We start from the raw sequence: 18,166 nt of genomic DNA, 5'->3' as shown, positions 1-18,166 counted from the left end.
GCGCACAACCAAATCAGTCAAATTCATGATCAAATCAACTCCATCACGATAACTCATGGACAAATCAACATTCATCATGTCAATTTTAAGGCGGATCAACGACTTCAAGAGCAATCCATCGACGCTATCAATCCCTCAAAAATTATTCTTCCTTTCGAATAACAAGACCGTAGCAATAGCAATTTATTGGGGTCATTAATTCAATCCTCAAAGACTATTCTCACTCTCGAGTAGCAAGGTCCCCATACAAGCTCAAAAAATATCAATTATAACATAATACGTTGAATCATTTTTTAATAGCGTTCTCATTAATGTAGGTATATTAATTCAATATTCTATTTAGAAATCATGTTTGAAGTCCTTAAGAGCCCGTTTGGATTGGCTTTAAGTTGGTCAAAACCAACTTAAAGCCCCTTTTTAGCTTTTGGACGTGTTTGCCTAATGCTGACTTTAAGCCATAAAGTTCTTAAAGTCAGTCAAAAATGAAAAGTTAGGATTCCTAACTTTTTTTTTCCAAAGTGCTTAAAGTCATTTTCTTTGACCATGGAAATTACTTTTATATCCCTTATATTTTAACTAAATTCCTAAACTACCTTTTTTATTCTTTTAACCCTAAAATTCACATCATAAGCACTTTTATCCAAACACTCAACTGCTTATTTATAAAAATAACTTTCAGCACTTCAAAGTTCTAAAAACACTTTATACATAAAAGTTACTTTTTTTAAGCCAATCCAAACGGGCTCTAAATCATGTTCCAGATCAGTAACTCATTTATAGAATGAAAACATGTTTTTAAAATAGCCACTTTAAAGTTCATCATTTTAAAACTTTAATTCAATAATCTCGTTCATAGGGTAAAAACATGTTCATATACATACATTATTATATATAGAAAGAAAAATACTCCTTTTTTAAAATTTAAATTCATCAATTATAAAAAGAAGCATCAACGCTTTAACATATTTGTAAATATGTAATACTTGAGCATGATATGGTATATGAAATCATCCGTTAATCTTACAGTTTCAGTTTACAAATAAAGAAAGCTTATTGTATATTATATGATAATGACACATGTGTTGTTTATCGATGTTATGATCCTAAATAAAAATATATAAAAGTCGAAAATTAAGATAGAATGTTAATAGATAGTTGAGTGTTATCAATAATGTTATTCTTCTTTTAGTAGTTATTCTTTAATTCTAATATCACATATTTTTTCCTTATTTCGATTATCATCTTATTTATCATTACTACTATTTCATTCTCAATTCCTTTTTCAATATAAATTCTTTTACTATTATATTTATTTTACATACTTAATTTTGAATATATTAAATCAAAAATAATCTCTATTTTAAAATAAAAACTACATACACATGACTTTTTTTTTTTACCACAACTATTGTTGTAATGGCACATATATGAAGAATTTAACACCCACAATAAGCCACCTAGAAGCTTTGAGAGGTGGTTCTCCAATCCACGTAAAAAGATTAGTATAATACCTGTTACCAAAGGGACCCTTATTAAGTAAAATGCCAAACACCTCTTTCCTCCATTTCTCTATTCACAATTCTCCATTAACAAATACCCAAATCTCTCTACAACATTTCAATTGTATCCCAACAATCAATCATATACCTTTTTTTAGCTTTCTTGTAATTCTATCTTTTCCCCTCTTTCAATCGAGTGCTTGTTAACCCACCTAATCTACTTGTCTTAGCTTACCGACAAACAAAGGGAATAAAGAATACAATTTGGGATAAAACCATTTCCGATTTACTCGTTTTTCAATCAGTTTATGTATCCATTTTGATCTGAATCTTCAAATTGCTTTCTGGGTATTGCAGATTCTCCCCGTATCTTTTATTTTCTGGTAATCTTTCTTTGCTTTTCTTTTACGGAAAATGTTTTCTGGGTTTGGTTTGATTCTTGTTCTTGATTTTGTTTGTTGGATTTGTTGAATGGTATTCGTGGATGGATTATCTAAAGTCCGTTTTATTCTAGTTGGGTTTTGGGTGGTTATTGTAGTATATGCTTATTTACTAAGAAGAGTATGGTTGGCAGAAGTTAAGTTTAGCCCATCTGGAACTTCAAGACTAGTTGGACAGCAGATGCATTTTGAGTTGAGTGCATGTATAAAGTGATGCCATAGTGTTGTATTGTTTTTTGCTTTTTTTTTTTCTCTTCTTTTATGAGGAATGCACCAACTTGTAAGCTTGTTATTGGATGCTTTTAGTATTGATCGGATCACGATCCCTAGTTCCTGCTGTTGGAGAGAGAGCTGGTTTAGATTTGCTGTAAATGTAATTTCATTGGAGTGAAATCCTCCTTAATAGTTCATTGTTGATCATAGCAGGTTTAAGAGGCTTGAGACTCGTCACCATCTTGTGCTATATAAGTGTATCTTACTATCATTCTTGATCATAACAGGTTTGAGGGGGCTCAGTGGGTGCGTGCGTGCGTGCTACATCAAATCTTGCTAGGGGAGGAATTAACTTAGTTGCCAAGATCTGATATGACCAATCCATAATCCTGTAGAGAAATAAGGTAAACCTTGTTTGTTATTTTGGAAGTATGATTACCCTAGCAATTTTACTTTGCGAATCCATAATCCTGTATTTGTTGTGAATCTGTCCAAGCAATTTTACTTTCATATATTTTATTGGGTACGTTCGCATTTGATATTAGTATCAGGCGATGCTCTTGCTCAATGCTGGGCAATTTTCATCAATAAAATGATTACATATAAAAGAGATTAGCGTAATCTTTTGTTAGTTGCAGTTTTTTCTTTCAACTCTCTGTTTTGCTCATTGTCTCATTACTATGTTTCTATTTCTAATCTTAGATCATTGAAAGTGGATCCTGTGGATTGCCTTCTTTCTCTTTTTTCTGTTTCTATTTTAATTGATTTTATGTTATTTCCTTTTCTGCTGTTACAGAGGAGAGTCTCCTTTTATTAATTGCAGGATTTAGGCCTACAATTCCAACTTTTCAGTTTTGTCTTCCTTCTGCTATTATATATGGGCTGAGGTGTTTGTTTCATGGGAGCTGAGGACAATGATGAACCGCCATCAAAACGTGTGAAGGTATCCTCCGGTCAATTGGTAGATATTTCAGACGGGACATTTGTTAGAGATCCTGCAAGTTGTTCATTGGGTGACTCAATGGCTCGACCCCTGGCTCTTCAAGGGGACAATGAGGTTGTTGGTACAAAAGGAGTTGTCAAGAAAGTTGAATTTGTTCGGATTATAACTGAGGCATTAGATTCTCTTGGTTACAAAAAGACTCGGGCCCTTCTAGAGGAAGAGTCAGGGATACCCTTGCACACTTCTGTCATAAATTTGTTTATGCAGCAAATTCTTGATGGTAAATGGGATGAAAGTTTAAACACATTGCGAAAGATTGGTCTGGTGGATGAAAAAATTGTGAAGTTGGCATCTTTTGTGATATTGGAGCAGAAGTTTTTTGAATTGTTGGACAAAGAAAAAGTCATGGATGCTCTGAAGACACTGAGGGGCGAGATCTCACCACTTTGCATAAACAGTGATAGAGTCCATCAGCTTTCCTTTTTCATTATAGCACCTTCTCAGCTGGTTCTTACTGGGGTATCAGGTCAAGGTATAGTGAGAGTAAAGTCACGTACAAAGCTACTAGAGGAATTGCAAAGATTACTTCCCGCAACAGTTATGATTCCAGAAAAGAGATTGGTACATCTTGTTGAACAGGCTCTTGACTTGCAACTAGATGCTTGTAGATTTCACAACTCTGTGGTAGGTGAAATGTCACTGCTCACTGATCATCAGTGCGGAAGAGATCATATTCCATCTCTAACAGTGCAGGTTAGATCACATTAATAATTGGATGTTCTTTTTGATACAAGCCTTTTCATTCTGCTCTTGATTGTATGACATGTTCAAGAGAAACTTTATTTTGTGCCTCACACAACAGTCCCAAGTTGTGTGAGGCTTTAATTCACAAATTACTGGACGCTAGTCTTACACTTTTGGTCCACCAATTTGTGAACCAAAAAGAAGCCTCACACAACTTGTGTCAGCTGTGTGAGACACAAAGTAAACTCTTTCAATGATCAATGCATCTTGCAATCATGCACAAGTTTGTCCTGTCATTATCTGAGTCAATAGTTAGTGGTGGTAAATGAATATGATGGAAAGTATTGGTCAAGTTTTCTCCTTTGCGTTCTTTACATTGTCATTGTTGTTAAAAGCATTGCGTCTTCTATTTTATGTCATTGTTTGAATAACATATGTTGGCGTTAGGATGAGAAGCATTCATTGAATTCATACTTTGTTTCATTTAACTCTTTGTGGTTGAAGATTCTGCCAATTTTTCTTATGCTCTTTTAAAAGCTTGTTTTGAATTTTAAAGTTGTAACAATAATAAACAAGGATTGTCTGACACAGTTTTGTTAAAGGCGTGCATAAGCCCCGAAGCGAGGCTCAAAATGTGTTGAGCGCTTTGCCTTACTTAATATGCACTTCAGTGTCATCATCACAGTTTTAAGGCATTCTTTAACTTGCCAATGAGCCTCTTCTGAAGAGGTGACATTAAACAATTGATATTTCACTTTATCGTTATTTTTATTCAATTTCTTTGTTCATGTATTTGTCATTCATGCTTATATTTATTAGTCTTGGACTAAAAATATATTTGTATTTTTTCTCTCTTTGTACCTTTTTTCATTAAAGCCCACACTTTATTTGCGCTTAAATCCCTTGTGGACCTTAGAGCTTTTTTTGTACTTTTTGATTTTGATAACACTGATCTTACTACTGTATTTGAACTGGGTGGGATTTACATGGAATATTAAATCGTTGTAAGACATGGGGTCGGAACATTTAGAAATAATACAAGGATTTATCTTTTCTGGGTAAAGGGCAGTCCTGTACATTAAGCTCCTTATATGTGCCGGGTGCGTGGAAGGGCCAGATTACCTTGCATCCTCACCTCACATTGGATGTTGTTTTCACGGCTTGAACCAGTAATCTTGTGGTCACACCCAAACAATTCTTACCATTATGCTCCCCTTCAAAACGAATTTTTATTAATAATGCAACAAGTTAGTGCTCTCACACAAAAAGAAACTGTGCAAATTGCTTCAGTGTATCTATATACTACAAGTACATATATAAACTCTCTAGAAGACTAGAAGCTTATGGAATACTTTGTTCAGTTAATAACAAATGAAGAACAGAGATTTGACTGTCCAGCTTTCAATGCCGTGGATCTCCAATGCCAGCTCCTCTTGAGTAGTTATCGACAATGGAACTCTAACTAAAAGCATATTCATTGCAGCCCCGGTCCATGAGCAAATTAACATGGGCAATGCTTGCAGTTCTATCATAATGAGCTTGCTGATAAATGCAATTTTTGTTTACTAATCAGTAGAAAATGAATGCAATTTTATTTCTTATGTCTTAGAAAGATGCTGGAGTTAATAGGTAAGCACTATTGGTTTCTGGGAGCTTTGTGATCTTCAGGTCCTTACTGAGCTTGTTTCCACCATTTTACAATTCTTTGGTCACAACAATATGAAATGTTTCATGGATTGTTGCCTCACTTTTGAATCAATGAAAAAGTTGGTATCTGTAGGCACAACATCTTTTTTCGTTCTATTATGAGATTGGGCTCCCTTTCTCTTGTCATTATATGTTTTGTGTGTAAACAAGTATGTCCTTTTTATTCTCTAATTTTTGGCTTTGTTTGGTTTATTGTTCATGTAGTTTATACCATTTGCAAATTGACCTTATAGTTGGGATGTTTAACCAGGCGATGTGGTTGGATCCACGGTGATTTAAGTGAAAGAAGAAGGAATTAGCCTTGGATTGGGGTAGAGGGGTTGGTTAAAGGGCCGAGGAGTTGTAAATGTGCTTGATAAAATTGAGCTTCACTGGCTTTCTGCTTGTTGTCATTTACCAACAAGCTGTTTTTTGTGTTATAAGTCATTTTAGAGCAATCATTGATAGTGGAGTCTGATTTCTTGCAGATACAATTTGTTAATCACCTTAAGCGCTAATTGTTTCTTCATTGCTTCTACTGCATCAGATATTACATGAACACAATGATGAAGTCTGGTGCTTGCAGTTTTCCCATAATGGAAAGTACTTAGCCTCATCTGCCAAATGTAAAGTAATCATATGGGAGGTATTTTAAATTCTCTTTATTTTGTCATCATATCAGTAGTTGTGTTTCAACTTAGATCAATTGTTACTTTACTTTTTATTGAAATTCTTCTCCTCCACTTTTTGCATCTTAGTCACAGTTGCTTTCATATGGTTTTCTACGTCTCCTTTAAAGGATTAATATCTTGTATGCTTCACAGTCTCATGGAGTGCCACATATGGGTGCTCAAACTTCTGTGGTTTCTGCGACCTCATATAGTAATACAAAATGAACACAATGATATCAACTTGTTGAAATTAAGGTTTATTCCCTTTTTAGTGGCATATTTCCATTTGATCAGGTGCTTAAGAGGATTTTTTGAATTTGATTATATGTCAGTTTAAAAAATGAACTGACATGCCTGCGATTTATTAATTCCTAGTTTTGGAAAGAAACTTAAATTGTTAACGGAATGAAATGGGCTCACGTGAAGTTGAATGGATATAAAGGATTCATATAGCACTCAAGGGTGTGTCTTACTGGTTAGTGAATTGGGTTGAGAACCATGATGTTTCAGTTCAAATCCCAGCAAAGACAAAAAAACTAGGTGATTTCTTTCTCTCTACCCTACTCTTGGTGGACAAAGTCACTTAGTACCTATTGCTAGTGGGGGGTGGCAGGGTCGAGGTGCGCACAAGCTGGACAAGACACCACGATTATCAAAAATAAATAAATAAAGGATTCATATAGCCTATTCCAACTAGGGGATTTCTTCTCACGAGCTCTTAGGTTTAAATTCGAGGCAAAAAATGCTAACTAATTTTTTCCTATCTGCTTGAGCCTTGGCAGGCAAAGTTACCCGATACCTATGTTGATGGAAGGTAGCGGGTATCCAATGTAATAGGCTTTTCCCATCTGCTTGAGCCTTGGTGGACAGAGTTACCCGTACCTTTGTTGATGGAAGGTAGCAGATGCCCGGTGGAATAGTCGAGGCACACAAGCTGGCCCGGACAGCACAATACAAAAAATAAAGAAATATAATAGATTCTAACTAGTTTAAAATTGAGGTGTAATTATTAGAAAGCACCACCATAGTTGCAAGTTGTAGATACTTCCACGAGAGATCTTTTAGGATTGACTATAATCAGATAGTTTGTGTCCCTATTGATCCGAGTTAACCATCCATACACTGAATTTCTGAAGTAGGGAGTACAGCATGTATATCTGTTTGCAAACCTAGACAGACGCAGAGACAACTCTACATGTCTACATCTAAAAGTGAAGCCTCCTCATCCTTCTGGTTTTCGGATCCACATGATTTGTAGCGTATTAAAAATTAAACTTATCAAGAATCCTACATTGCAATTTGTCTCAAAAAAGAATCCTACTTTGCAATCTGAAGAAAAGTAGTCTGCCATTGATCGAGTGTTAAAAGTCCAGTGACTAATCCAGTGACTACTACTGACGCATTTATGGTTTCTGACTGGTATTGCTGTTAAACTCAAGTAGGACTTGAATGTATGATTCAATTTTTATGTTGAAAGCTACTGGAACTTCCTTGCATTGTGACCAACTATGCAGCAGTTAATGTTTCTGTTGTGTTTAAGTGTGATTATGATTATATTTCCTTGTGTTTTGCCAAGTTCTTATCGTGTAAGAGGAGATTTATATTAATTATTATCATGCATTGACTTGTACTTTGCACTATATCATTTTTAATTATTTGAATATTTTGATCTTTTCCTAGGATCAAGCAAAAAGAGGGTACTTGTTATAGAGCCAGAAAAAATGAGTAATCAAAGTGATATGATTTTGCTTTCCTTTTACTTTCTTTTTGGTGCAGCACAAAATAGATGATATCGAAGTTGTAACTAATACTTTTTTTTTAATTCCCACTTGTTTCTGCTACCCGCAATGGGGCCCCGACTAATCCGTATTCGCCGCATAAGGCCCAGGTGGGGGGTGAGGGGAGTGCTCCCTACCATGATTTTTTCCATACCCAGGGTTCAAATCCGAGACCCCTTGTTAAGGATGGAGGGATTCTATCCATCCCACCATAATCCTTAACTCTTGGTGGTGAAGCTGTAACTATACTTTTGGTTGTACTCCTTTCACAACATTCCATCGAAGCTTTGAACTATATCAATACTTGCTAATGCCTCTTTTACTTGTCCCCCCCCCAAAAAAATCAGTTGCAAGCTGATTTTATATATGGGCTGAGGTGTTAGTTTTCTGGGAGGTGTTCAATGTATCCTAATTAAATTTTGTAGCCTCATTATTATTCCATTGTTAGAATAGCCTCATTATTATTCCATTGTTAGAACAAAGTTATTACTCTTTCAATTTCAATTGTTTCGAACCTATTTGACTGGGCACGGAGTTAAGAAATGCAGAAGACTTCTGAAATTTGTGTCTTATTTACACCGTAACATTTGTGCGGTTATAAGACCTTTGAAACTTGTGGTTTTAAATTTGCCATGACATTTGTGTAGCTGTAAAAGCTTGCCATTAAGGGTAAAATTTGAAGTGTAAGTTACCTTATCGAAAAAAGGAGGAAACTTTAAGTTAAATAGTCTCCAAATTTAGGAAGGAGCCAGGAAATAGAGTTGCATCAAGTGGAATAAATGGAGAATATGCAATGGCTAAAGGTGAATATGTTGCCAAATAGTTATGGATGGCATATTAAGTGTTAATGTGCATGTCTATGAAAGGGATGAGTAAGTTACAAATCTGGTGGACAGATTTACAGAAGCTGCTAAAATAAATGACATGAAAAATAAGATCCTTGTTAGTACTAAGCTGCCTGTCTGCCATTTTCTGCATTGGAGATTTATCGAATTTATAACAAACCTTTGGGTTGAACGGATGTTTTCTAAAACTTAATTTGGGATTTATCATCAGATTCTTTAACCTAGACGCCAGAGATGTTTTAACTGATAGTTGGCACTAAGCATTCAATATGATGGGATAATTAGTTGAATTCAAAATCAACGTTAAATTTTATATTCTAGCTTTAGTTTCATTTTATTTTGTCCTTCCATTCCAATTTATATGACAATCTTTCCATTTTGGTGCGTTGCAAAATGTTTGACACCATTCTATTTAATACAACTTTCAATAACTTAAAGGATTCATTGAACTATTCATGCTTCAACTTTGATGTGATGTTTGCTTTTCTTTTCCACTTCTACTTTAATATTCTCTTCCATTATCACTAATATATTAAATAAGTCAAATTAGCATGTTTAAACTCTGTGCTGAATCAATCACCCTTTGTTGGTTTTTTTTAAAAGATAGGGTAACAAAAAAGGGTTAAAATGACTCTCAATATATTGAAATGACTTTCAATTGCTTTCAACAATTTTATCAAGCATTAAAGGGCTTTAAATAGCCAACATAAAATACATAATCTGCATAATTTGAAATTTAAAACAACCTAAAATATCTCAACAACTCAAACAACCTATCTAAAATTCAAAATTCAAATTCATCTTAAACTAAACAACTTATTTTGCTAAAAACTACTGTAGTAACTAAAAGCAAATTTCAATACTCCTCCTTTGCTTTAGTTACTGCAATTTTAAAAACTGCTCCTCAATTTTTTCTCTAGTAATTGATACTGAATTTTTCTTGGTTATTTTTGAACTTGCACATTTTTTGAATATTGATCTTTCTCTTTTTCTTTCTTTTTCTTCTTTTGATTTTCTGCTTCAAAAACACTTTTCATGACATTGTCTTGTGTAGAAGTTCTTTTGAAAGTGCTTTTATTTGGACAGTTGTAGGATTTGCAAAGTGTTGTTGTAAGTATTTTTCTTCCATCACAACAACACATATGACATAAGTTATAAAATATGATTTCATTTTCACTAACCAAATCTGAAAGTTTTTGTCAGTGAAACTTTTTTGGGCATTCAAAGAGAAACTGCTGCTTGACATTGATATTTGTTGAAAATCGCCCTACTCTTTGAAAATAAGCACGGATTAAAAATAGTAGTCCTGACGGGTTAAAATGGGTAGCCCTTACGGGATAAAAATGGTATGGTAGTTCTTTGAAAGAACTCAGGGATCCCGTAAGATCAATGAAGCTTTTGATACCACTGTTGGTTTCCTGAAAAGATGGGGCAGCAAAAAGGAGTTAAAATGACTCTTAATGGATTGAAATGACTTTGAATTACTTTTAATAATCTTATTAAGCATTGAAGGGCTTTAAATAGCCAACATAAAACACGTAATCTGCATAATTTGAAATTTAAAACAACTTAAAAATATCTCAACAACTCAAACAACCTAACTAAAATTCAAAATTCAAATTCATCTTAAACTAAACAACATATTTTGCCAAAAACTACTGCAATAACTAAAAACAAATTTCAACACCCTTACATCAAATGAAATGGGGGGAGTAGTCATTTCATATTGATATCCTTCCTTTTTAAAGTTTAAATAGAAACACACACATGGAAGAGTTCCATGTCCTTTAGATAACATGAAAGCTGATAGTTAATGTTACTTCACCTTATGAGGAGGAAATGTCAGAGAGTTCCAGATGTCTAGGTGTGCTTTATTCACCTGATTTTGTAAGTTGGAAATCAGAGTTTAATGTATTTACTCCTGAATAATGCCTCTTTTTGCTTATCAAATGATTAATATTGGACATATTGGTTTCATGTCCTCTTCTTTTTGGTGCTTGATTATGTTTTGGAGGAATATGATATGCAAGGTTCACTCTCCAAATTTTAAGATTCTAATATCAGGTGCATTTCATGTTTGATAAAAATTAAATAGAAAAAGTTTGTGTTTAGAAGTTCAATAGAATAAAGTTGGTATTTATGTGGGATTGGGGGGAGGGAGTGCTGGGAACAAAAGAAAGAGAGCTGTTAATCATGAAGATTTGTACTAATCAGGATAATAGATGGAGTGTAAGTTCATCCCTCATTTTCTGCTCTTTGTAGGTCAAATTGGATGGCAGTGTCTGCTTGAAGCACCAATTTTCTGGTCATGAGAAACCTGTATCCTATATATCATGGAGTCCTGATGACCATCAGCTTCTCACTTGTGGTGAAGAGGAAGCTGTCAGACGGTGGGATGCTGAGTCCGGTGAATGTATACACATTTATGAGAAAAATGGCCTTGGTTTGATCTCATGCGGATGGGCTCCTGATGGAAAAAGAATATTCTGTGGTGTAACTGACAAAAGCATTAGTATGTGGGACTTGGAAGGGAAAGAGCTTGAGTGTTGGAAAGGCCACAGGACTGTTAGAATATCGGACTTGGGGATAACAAGTGATGGGAAGCATGTTGTCTCTGTTTGTAAAGAAAATATGATTGTATTATTTGGATGGGAATCAAAAGTAGAGAGAGTAATTCAGGAGGATCAACCAATAATCTCATTTGTATTGTCCATGGACAGTAAGTATGTATTGGTTAGTCTTTCGAACCAAGAAATTCATCTTTGGAATATAGAGGGAACTATAAAACTTGTAGCCAAATATAAGGGGCATAAACGTTCTCGGTTTGTTGTGAGGTCTTGCTTTGGAGGACTAGATCAAGCTTTTATTGCCAGTGGAAGCGAGGACTCACAGGTACTACTTCTCTTGTTGATCTAGAAGCACAATCAATTTGATTTGCAGAATTTGTTTTTGTTGGGGTGCCTTTATGCTTATTAGTACATGAATAAATTGACATTCTATTCCTCAAATTAGGATGCGTATTGCATATGGTCCGTCTTTTGACCATAAAAGCATCTTTCATTTACCTGAATCAGGAAACTATGTTTTCCTGCATAAAAAGTTCTGTTAACAAGTTATCGTTTTTGGCGTATAACATTTCATGTTTATACTTTGTACGCAAGTAACATTGTTTGTTTTGCCTTTTCCTAGGATTCTTGTAAAATGATATGCCCTAAAGAGTTATTTCTGCTGTATTTGTCTTGTTAGAGTATTTCATAATTGCCTCAGCTAATCTGTTGACTTTTTAAATTTTATTTTTGAGTTTCTTCTATATTGAGTGAAGTGTTCTATACTATTTGTATCCACATACTGCCTTTGTGATAACCACTGCTCTCAATAATCACGAGTTTATATCAATGCCATGCTTCTCTTTACTGCCATCAGGACATGACTTCCATGTGAAGTGTGAGGCAGATTTATAATAGTTGGCAAAGAAGAAGGAAAACTCAAGTTTTTTTTTTTAAAAAAATATAGGAATAATGAACACATCAAGTATATTCTTCATGAGATTAATGAGAGTCTTAAAGCTCAGAATGTTGTATGGCCTGCATTTCTGCAATTAGTGATCATATATTCTTTAATATTTATAGAAATTGTTGTGGAATTAGATAAGTTTGTAAGCTTTGGTGTGGAACACATACTGAATTTCATGGCATATTCCTGATGTAGTATCTCACAACAACATTCTAATGTCCAAATGCTGTGCGTGGAATCAAGTTTTTAGTCTGCTCATCAGTCCAAAAAATCATAGCTAATATATGTGTACTTGGATATGCAATTAATTTGTTTATGAAAATGATACTCCCCGGAAATTCAAGATATCGTTTTGATTTGTAGAGTTGTACTCTGTAATGGTTGTGGATAATATTGATTTGAATCTGTAAAATAGGACGTCACAAAATAGGAGTGCTCTTCAATATAATATACATTGCGAACGACACATTTGAGTACTAAGAGATGCCTATTTGGGTTAAGTCTAATTTTTTGAGGAAAAAAGATTTGGAGGGAAAAAAAAGAGATATTAATCTTATTAGGTGTGCTCTTCAATGTAAATTTTTAGGATGGAAAATATTACTAGTTGTAATTCAAATGTATTTTATTGGTTCCAATTGAAATATACGATAGAGAAGTAAATTTTTGATAGTGAAAAGGTGATTTTTCCATTTCTCTGTATTACTGGGAACAAATCACAGAAATATGTTGTCAGATATTGACCTTGTATCCTCTAGAGAGACTTTGATCCTAGTACAAGAACATTTTCAGTATAATCTCACAAAGTAGGGTCTGGGGAGGATAATCTATATGATAAACCTTATATCCTTGAGAGATTCTGATCTCGGTCAATTGCAATATTTTAGGTTTATATATGGCACAGAGGCTCAGGTGAACTTGTTGGGACACTGGCTGGACATTCAGGGTCGGTGAACTGTGTTAGCTGGAACCCAGGAAATCCTCAGATGCTGGCATCTGCGAGTGATGATCATACAATTCGTATATGGGGCTTGAATCGGGTAAACATGAAGCAACATGGCACTGGTAATGGTGTGAACTGCTGCAATGGGCGAAGTTGAAGTCAGATGCAAAAGGGCAGTGTGTAGTGTTACAAATATCTCTCATCTTTATCACTGGTTTCTGTGTATATTCTGTACGTTCATGTCGAACCAACATTTATGACAAACAAGAATGTGAAATTTGCATTCAGTCCATTTAATATATTGTATACCTCCATATTTTAGTTTTTTTTTTCCATTTAAATGATTGCTTGCGTCTTTTATTGACCCTTGCTATTTAAGGTGGGTAAATAGTTAATGGTTTGAACAGGTTAGATGCAGTGTCATTTGCTCTATTTCCCAAAATTGTAGAGAGAAGAATGGAAGTTTGAGATGGGTTGTCACTGTTAACTAAGGCATGTTATTGCCTTATTGGTACATGAATACATCACTATAAAACTAGAAGCTTTACCAGATAAATTCTTTTTGTCATTTCTTTTGAATCTTTTCGTCAACGTTTCTACTAGAAAGAAGAGCAGAGGAAATTGAAAACTCCCTTTGTTTACTCTTATATCCAATTTGCAAGAGTAAAGCTTCTAGTTTTCCTATTGAGATGATCCAGTTTCCACAAGATTTACATCTATTACTAAAACCTTGTTGTTAGAATAGACTTCTCTTCTTGAAATGATCTTTTTTCATTTAACTATTGGCTGCCCATCTAAGGGTGATGCTGCCCTTATTGGGAATTTCTCTATTAATAAAATTTGAATTCAAGATCTCTGATTAAAAGTGAAGGGATCCATCCTACTACATCACTCCGTGGTTCTAGACCTTTTAACACATAGAGTAGCCCATCAACATATGTTCTTGGGATTTTGAAGTGTGTGTGTGGGTGTTTTTTTTTTTTTTGGGGGGGGGGGGGGGGAGGCGGTAGAGGGTGTCAAATATATGCAAAGAAAATATGAAATTATTAACATTAAGCTTCCTCCAACAGTACTTGAAACATGTCTTAAGAACTTTTTTGGGGTTGGTTGGAAAGAGCAAAAAAGAAGTCCAATTAAGCAACTCATCTCAGCACCATATGTTTTGTAGAGGGGGGAAGAACTAAGTAGATACAAACTTAAATAGTGTTCTTTTGTTTTCCCATTCTTAAGCAATACTGAAAGAACTGGCAGCACTCTCCACAAACTTTCTAGCACCCTTAAACCATCTCTTGTCACCAGCTTGTGCCTTGCAAATGTAAAGTTTGCCATCATTCACTGTGGCTGTGATCAACTGGTGCTTCCCACCTTCATCTCCATCTGCAGTTCTTGTCAATACTGACAAGTAGTAGTACTGTTTTCCTCCCACTGTTGAGCTTGATGCCTCCAAGAGGTTAGCAGTTGCCACTGCACCAGATTCAAATCCACCCTGCACAAACAAATTCCCAGTTCATCTTGTGTCATAATTCTTCTATACATTAGTTCAGTAAGTGCTTTTCATCAACAACATAGACAACGAGGACCCATATAACCAACTTCAACTTCCTTGGGACTGACACATGGTTTTGTACTTCACTCATTCCAAGTGATTCTGCCACTTGAGGACTAATTTACGGGGTAGCTTATATAGTGACTGAATCGAAGCTACCATTCTATCTTTTCTTTGTTGGGGACAAATGGAGAGCCTTTTTCGGGTAGATTATTGAAGATGCTCTTGCTCAAGTTATATAGAAGTGCAGAGTGCTTGATTACCACGAGGTTTAATGCTAGTGACCTTTACTCATCTCATATGAAAAGCAGCTAGTAGTTATGATTACTTACCTCTGAATCAGTTTTACCAAAGTAAGCTTGCTTTCCTAGCAGGTAGTCCACCTGCTCAGTAACAAAAGAAAACAAGACCAAAACTCAGTTGTGAGCTAACCACTTGTGCTGAACTATAAAATGCATGCTTTTAGAGGGAGAGAGTATTACTTTAGAGAGGAAGTCTTCGGGGGAGCCATAGTCGGTGATGGACTTCTTGTCAGTTGGAGTGATTGCAACAATGAGATTACTGGTGGAATCAAAGTTGTCTTCATATCTGAGAACCTGACCAGGGTACTCAACTTCTTTGCTGGGGTTCCATTTGGCTGGGACTTGCAGCTTGAATCCATCTCCATTGTATGGCAAGAAATCGGTGTTTTCCTTTGGCTTACCAAAAACATTTGCTGCATATCACAAACACCATCATTAAGATTACAATTAAGCAATCATGTTTACATTTAGTGTTGCTCGGATCCTCCCACAAAAAGAAAGTGATATAGACATGCCAAAGTTTTTTGAGGATCCAAGAAACATAGGTTAGGGATGGATAGTTGTTTTATATAGTCGCATTTGCTCAATATTTAGATCATAATGAATGTGCACAAAAGGATTTAACATATATATAAAATACTTTGAGACAGTTTATCAAAATTATGGTTATGTACTCTGATCTGATAGTGTAAAAATTCTTTGAGAGCGTTTATCGTAGTTAAACTAGTATAAGAATATGACAGTGCAGAAAAAGTACCAGCTTCTCCATAAGCAGCATCTGCAGGGGAAACCTTGGAACCAATGGCAACAGTACCAATGAGGACAGTGAGAGCTAATCGGCGAGAGACGGCGTTGTTGTTGGTATCATCTTGCTTTTGGGCACGGCAAACCAATTGGTTAGGCTTGGGGGATGAAACAGAGGATGTTCTAGCAGGGCTAGACCTTAGTGCATGGTATTGGTGCAAGAAGCATTGTGTGGAAGCAGCCATTGCTCACTTACACTCTTAACAACAATTAGCCTTTTCTTTCTTTTGTTGGCTTGGAATTGGATACCAATTCTTTGTTAGAATGGTGATGTTGGGGAGGGGCAATATGGTTTAGATACTTTTGTGATGTGTGAAGGGAAATTGGCTTAGTTTTTGGATGTGGGGGAAGATTAGATTTATGATGTGGGATAAGGTTCTTGAGGCTTTGATTGGTGCCAACTGGACTTTCAAAATATTGTTGTTTGTTGTAGTTTCCAATGCAATCTCCATGTCATACTCTTGTGGGGCTTACTTTGGAGTAAGGCTGTTTCAACCACACTTCCTTTCAACATACAAAATACTATAATAGTAGAAATGCAGCCTTTGATGATCTGTATTTTTTTTAGGACTATGAAATTAACTCGAAAATTTCTTTTAATGTTCCTAAGTATATTTTGGTATTCTCTTCGTCCCAATTTGGGTACAATTGACATTTTAAAATTAAGTTGTCACTAAATATAGAAACGTGTCATTATTTCAATTGTACCCAAATTGAAATAATTTAAAGTCATACAAATATTTATGACTTATTTTAAACCATAATTTTTAAAAGTTTTTTCTTTCGTTCTTAAATTCTGTGCCAAGTTAAACTAAATCACATAAATTGGGACGAAGGGAGTAATAAACAATAATAATTACATATCAATTCCAAACAGATTGGATTGCCTATATGAATTTTCACTGATCATGTTTCTCTATCAAAACTTGTTAGTTTAACTCATGTTATCATTATACCAAATAAAAATAAAAGTGAAAAATAAGTTAAACATGTATAAATAAATAGTAATTTTGTCCATTTCGTTTTGTTTGTCGGAGTTTAACTTGGTACAAATTTAATAAAAAAAATAAAAAAATTTAAAATTTGTGATACAATAGAACCTTTCTAAATTAAATACTCGGTAAATTAATAAACTTTTTAAGATAATATTTTTCTCCGATCCTAATGTGGGTCAGTGGAAAAAATCATTGATTTCGATAAGATAATACATTTTCAGAAGACCCTTATCTAAATATATGGTCCCATTAATATTATAAATTAATAATTCTTGAAAATTACAAAAATATCTAAGACAATTTAGTGAAATATGATTCTAGTATTTTTTTTATTTTTTTTTAAAATTATAATCTAGGTGAAGCTCATCTCTAACTTTTCTTATTGCATCTAAAAGTTCTGATGTTGTCTTCTTGAACTGCACCAAAAAATTGTGAAGAGTTCTAGATGCGATAGGTGCTTCCTTATGCGTAACTGGTTTCAAAGGTATTGTATCATCTTCACTTCATCATCAACATTGTTTTCTCCGATGGTATTCATAATTTCTTCTAAGCTCTAGACTTCTGAACATGTATCATTTTCATCCGAATAATCTAACAAGCTATTGACATCAATTTGATTGCGGCTATCGATATTATTAGTATGACCTCAAATTCATGAATGTCATTCTCACAAGTACGTTCATTTAAATTTCTTAAGACTTCATTCCTCGGACGATGTAATCAAAATCAACCTTCATTGAATCTCAAAACAACTCTTTAAATTAATAATTATTAATTTATCGATTAAATAATACCTCTCTAAAATAATAGTATTTTATGATCCCGACAATATTAATTTAGAGAGGTTTTACTGTATTACAAGAACAAAATGTGGACTGGGAAAGGTAGAGTGTAGGTAGGCCTTACCACTACCTTGTGGAGGTAGAGAGACTGTTTTCGAAAAACTCTCGACTCGAGTGCATCAAACTCAAGTAAAAGAGGAACAAAACAATGGAGAAAGCATAACAATTAACACGAAAAGTAGTGTAAAACCTATAAAAAAGAAACAATACCAATAACAAAATAGTGTGATAATCGAAACACGATACACAACATATCGTCACGCCTCGAGCCTATACCCTGGATGTGACCTGCACTCGAAAACCATTAGTGGTCCCAAGCAAACCACTTGGCCTGGCTAACTCACTCAGCGAAAGACTTAACTCGATAAAATAGTAACATCAAGTGGGCATTTTAAAATAGTCTCA

At 34.7% G+C, this 18,166-nt stretch overlaps 2 protein-coding genes across 5 annotated transcripts; one reads left to right on the top strand and one right to left on the bottom strand.

Annotated features, from left to right (window-relative positions):
* The first annotated feature begins 1,482 nt into the window (after positions 1-1,482).
* Positions 1,483-13,586, top strand: LOC129892233 (WD repeat-containing protein 26 homolog). Of its 4 annotated transcripts, none has more exons than XM_055967794.1 (6): positions 1,483-1,882; positions 2,440-2,556; positions 2,976-3,848; positions 6,073-6,171; positions 11,082-11,711; positions 13,217-13,586. In XM_055967794.1, the coding sequence occupies exons 3-6, from the start codon at positions 3,051-3,053 to the stop codon at positions 13,427-13,429; spliced, it is 1,740 nt and encodes a 579-aa protein (XP_055823769.1). In that variant the 5' UTR covers positions 1,483-1,882; positions 2,440-2,556; positions 2,976-3,050; the 3' UTR covers positions 13,430-13,586. The 4 variants fall into 4 exon arrangements, with proteins under 4 accessions (XP_055823769.1, XP_055823768.1, XP_055823767.1 ...); XM_055967793.1 differs by having other exon boundaries at positions 2,949-3,848; XM_055967792.1 differs by lacking the exon at positions 2,440-2,556.
* Positions 13,587-14,297: 711 nt separating this feature from the next.
* Positions 14,298-16,253, bottom strand: LOC129892234 (oxygen-evolving enhancer protein 2, chloroplastic). Its single transcript, XM_055967795.1, has 4 exons — positions 15,878-16,253; positions 15,301-15,533; positions 15,151-15,201; positions 14,298-14,758 (listed from the first exon to the last, which is right to left on the bottom strand). Exons 1-4 carry the CDS (start codon positions 16,107-16,109, stop codon positions 14,498-14,500), a joined length of 777 nt encoding a protein of 258 aa, XP_055823770.1. The 5' UTR covers positions 16,110-16,253; the 3' UTR covers positions 14,298-14,497.
* Between the last annotated feature and the right edge of the window lie 1,913 nt (positions 16,254-18,166).

Source organism: Solanum dulcamara, chromosome 6 (assembly GCF_947179165.1).
Source record: "Solanum dulcamara chromosome 6, daSolDulc1.2, whole genome shotgun sequence".
In the NCBI taxonomy this organism is placed as follows: domain Eukaryota; kingdom Viridiplantae; phylum Streptophyta; class Magnoliopsida; order Solanales; family Solanaceae; genus Solanum; species Solanum dulcamara.
Note: the sequence above shows the minus strand (reverse complement) of the source record. Positions and strands in the feature narration are given on the sequence as shown.

Coding starts and splice junctions, on each gene's coding strand:
- LOC129892233 (XM_055967792.1), top strand. CDS start 3,051: ATGGGAGCTGAGGACAATGATGAACCGCCATCAAAACGTGTGAAGGTA. Junction 3,849..6,072: donor TTCCATCTCTAACAGTGCAG/GTTAGATCACAT, acceptor CTACTGCATCAG/ATATTACATGAACACAATGA. Junction 6,172..11,081: donor GTAAAGTAATCATATGGGAG/GTATTTTAAATT, acceptor TGCTCTTTGTAG/GTCAAATTGGATGGCAGTGT.
- LOC129892234 (XM_055967795.1), bottom strand. CDS start 16,109: ATGGCTGCTTCCACACAATGCTTCTTGCACCAATACCATGCACTAAGG. Junction 15,202..15,300: donor CCGAAGACTTCCTCTCTAAA/GTAATACTCTCT, acceptor GTTACTGAGCAG/GTGGACTACCTGCTAGGAAA. Junction 14,759..15,150: donor TTGGTAAAACTGATTCAGAG/GTAAGTAATCAT, acceptor TTGTTTGTGCAG/GGTGGATTTGAATCTGGTGC.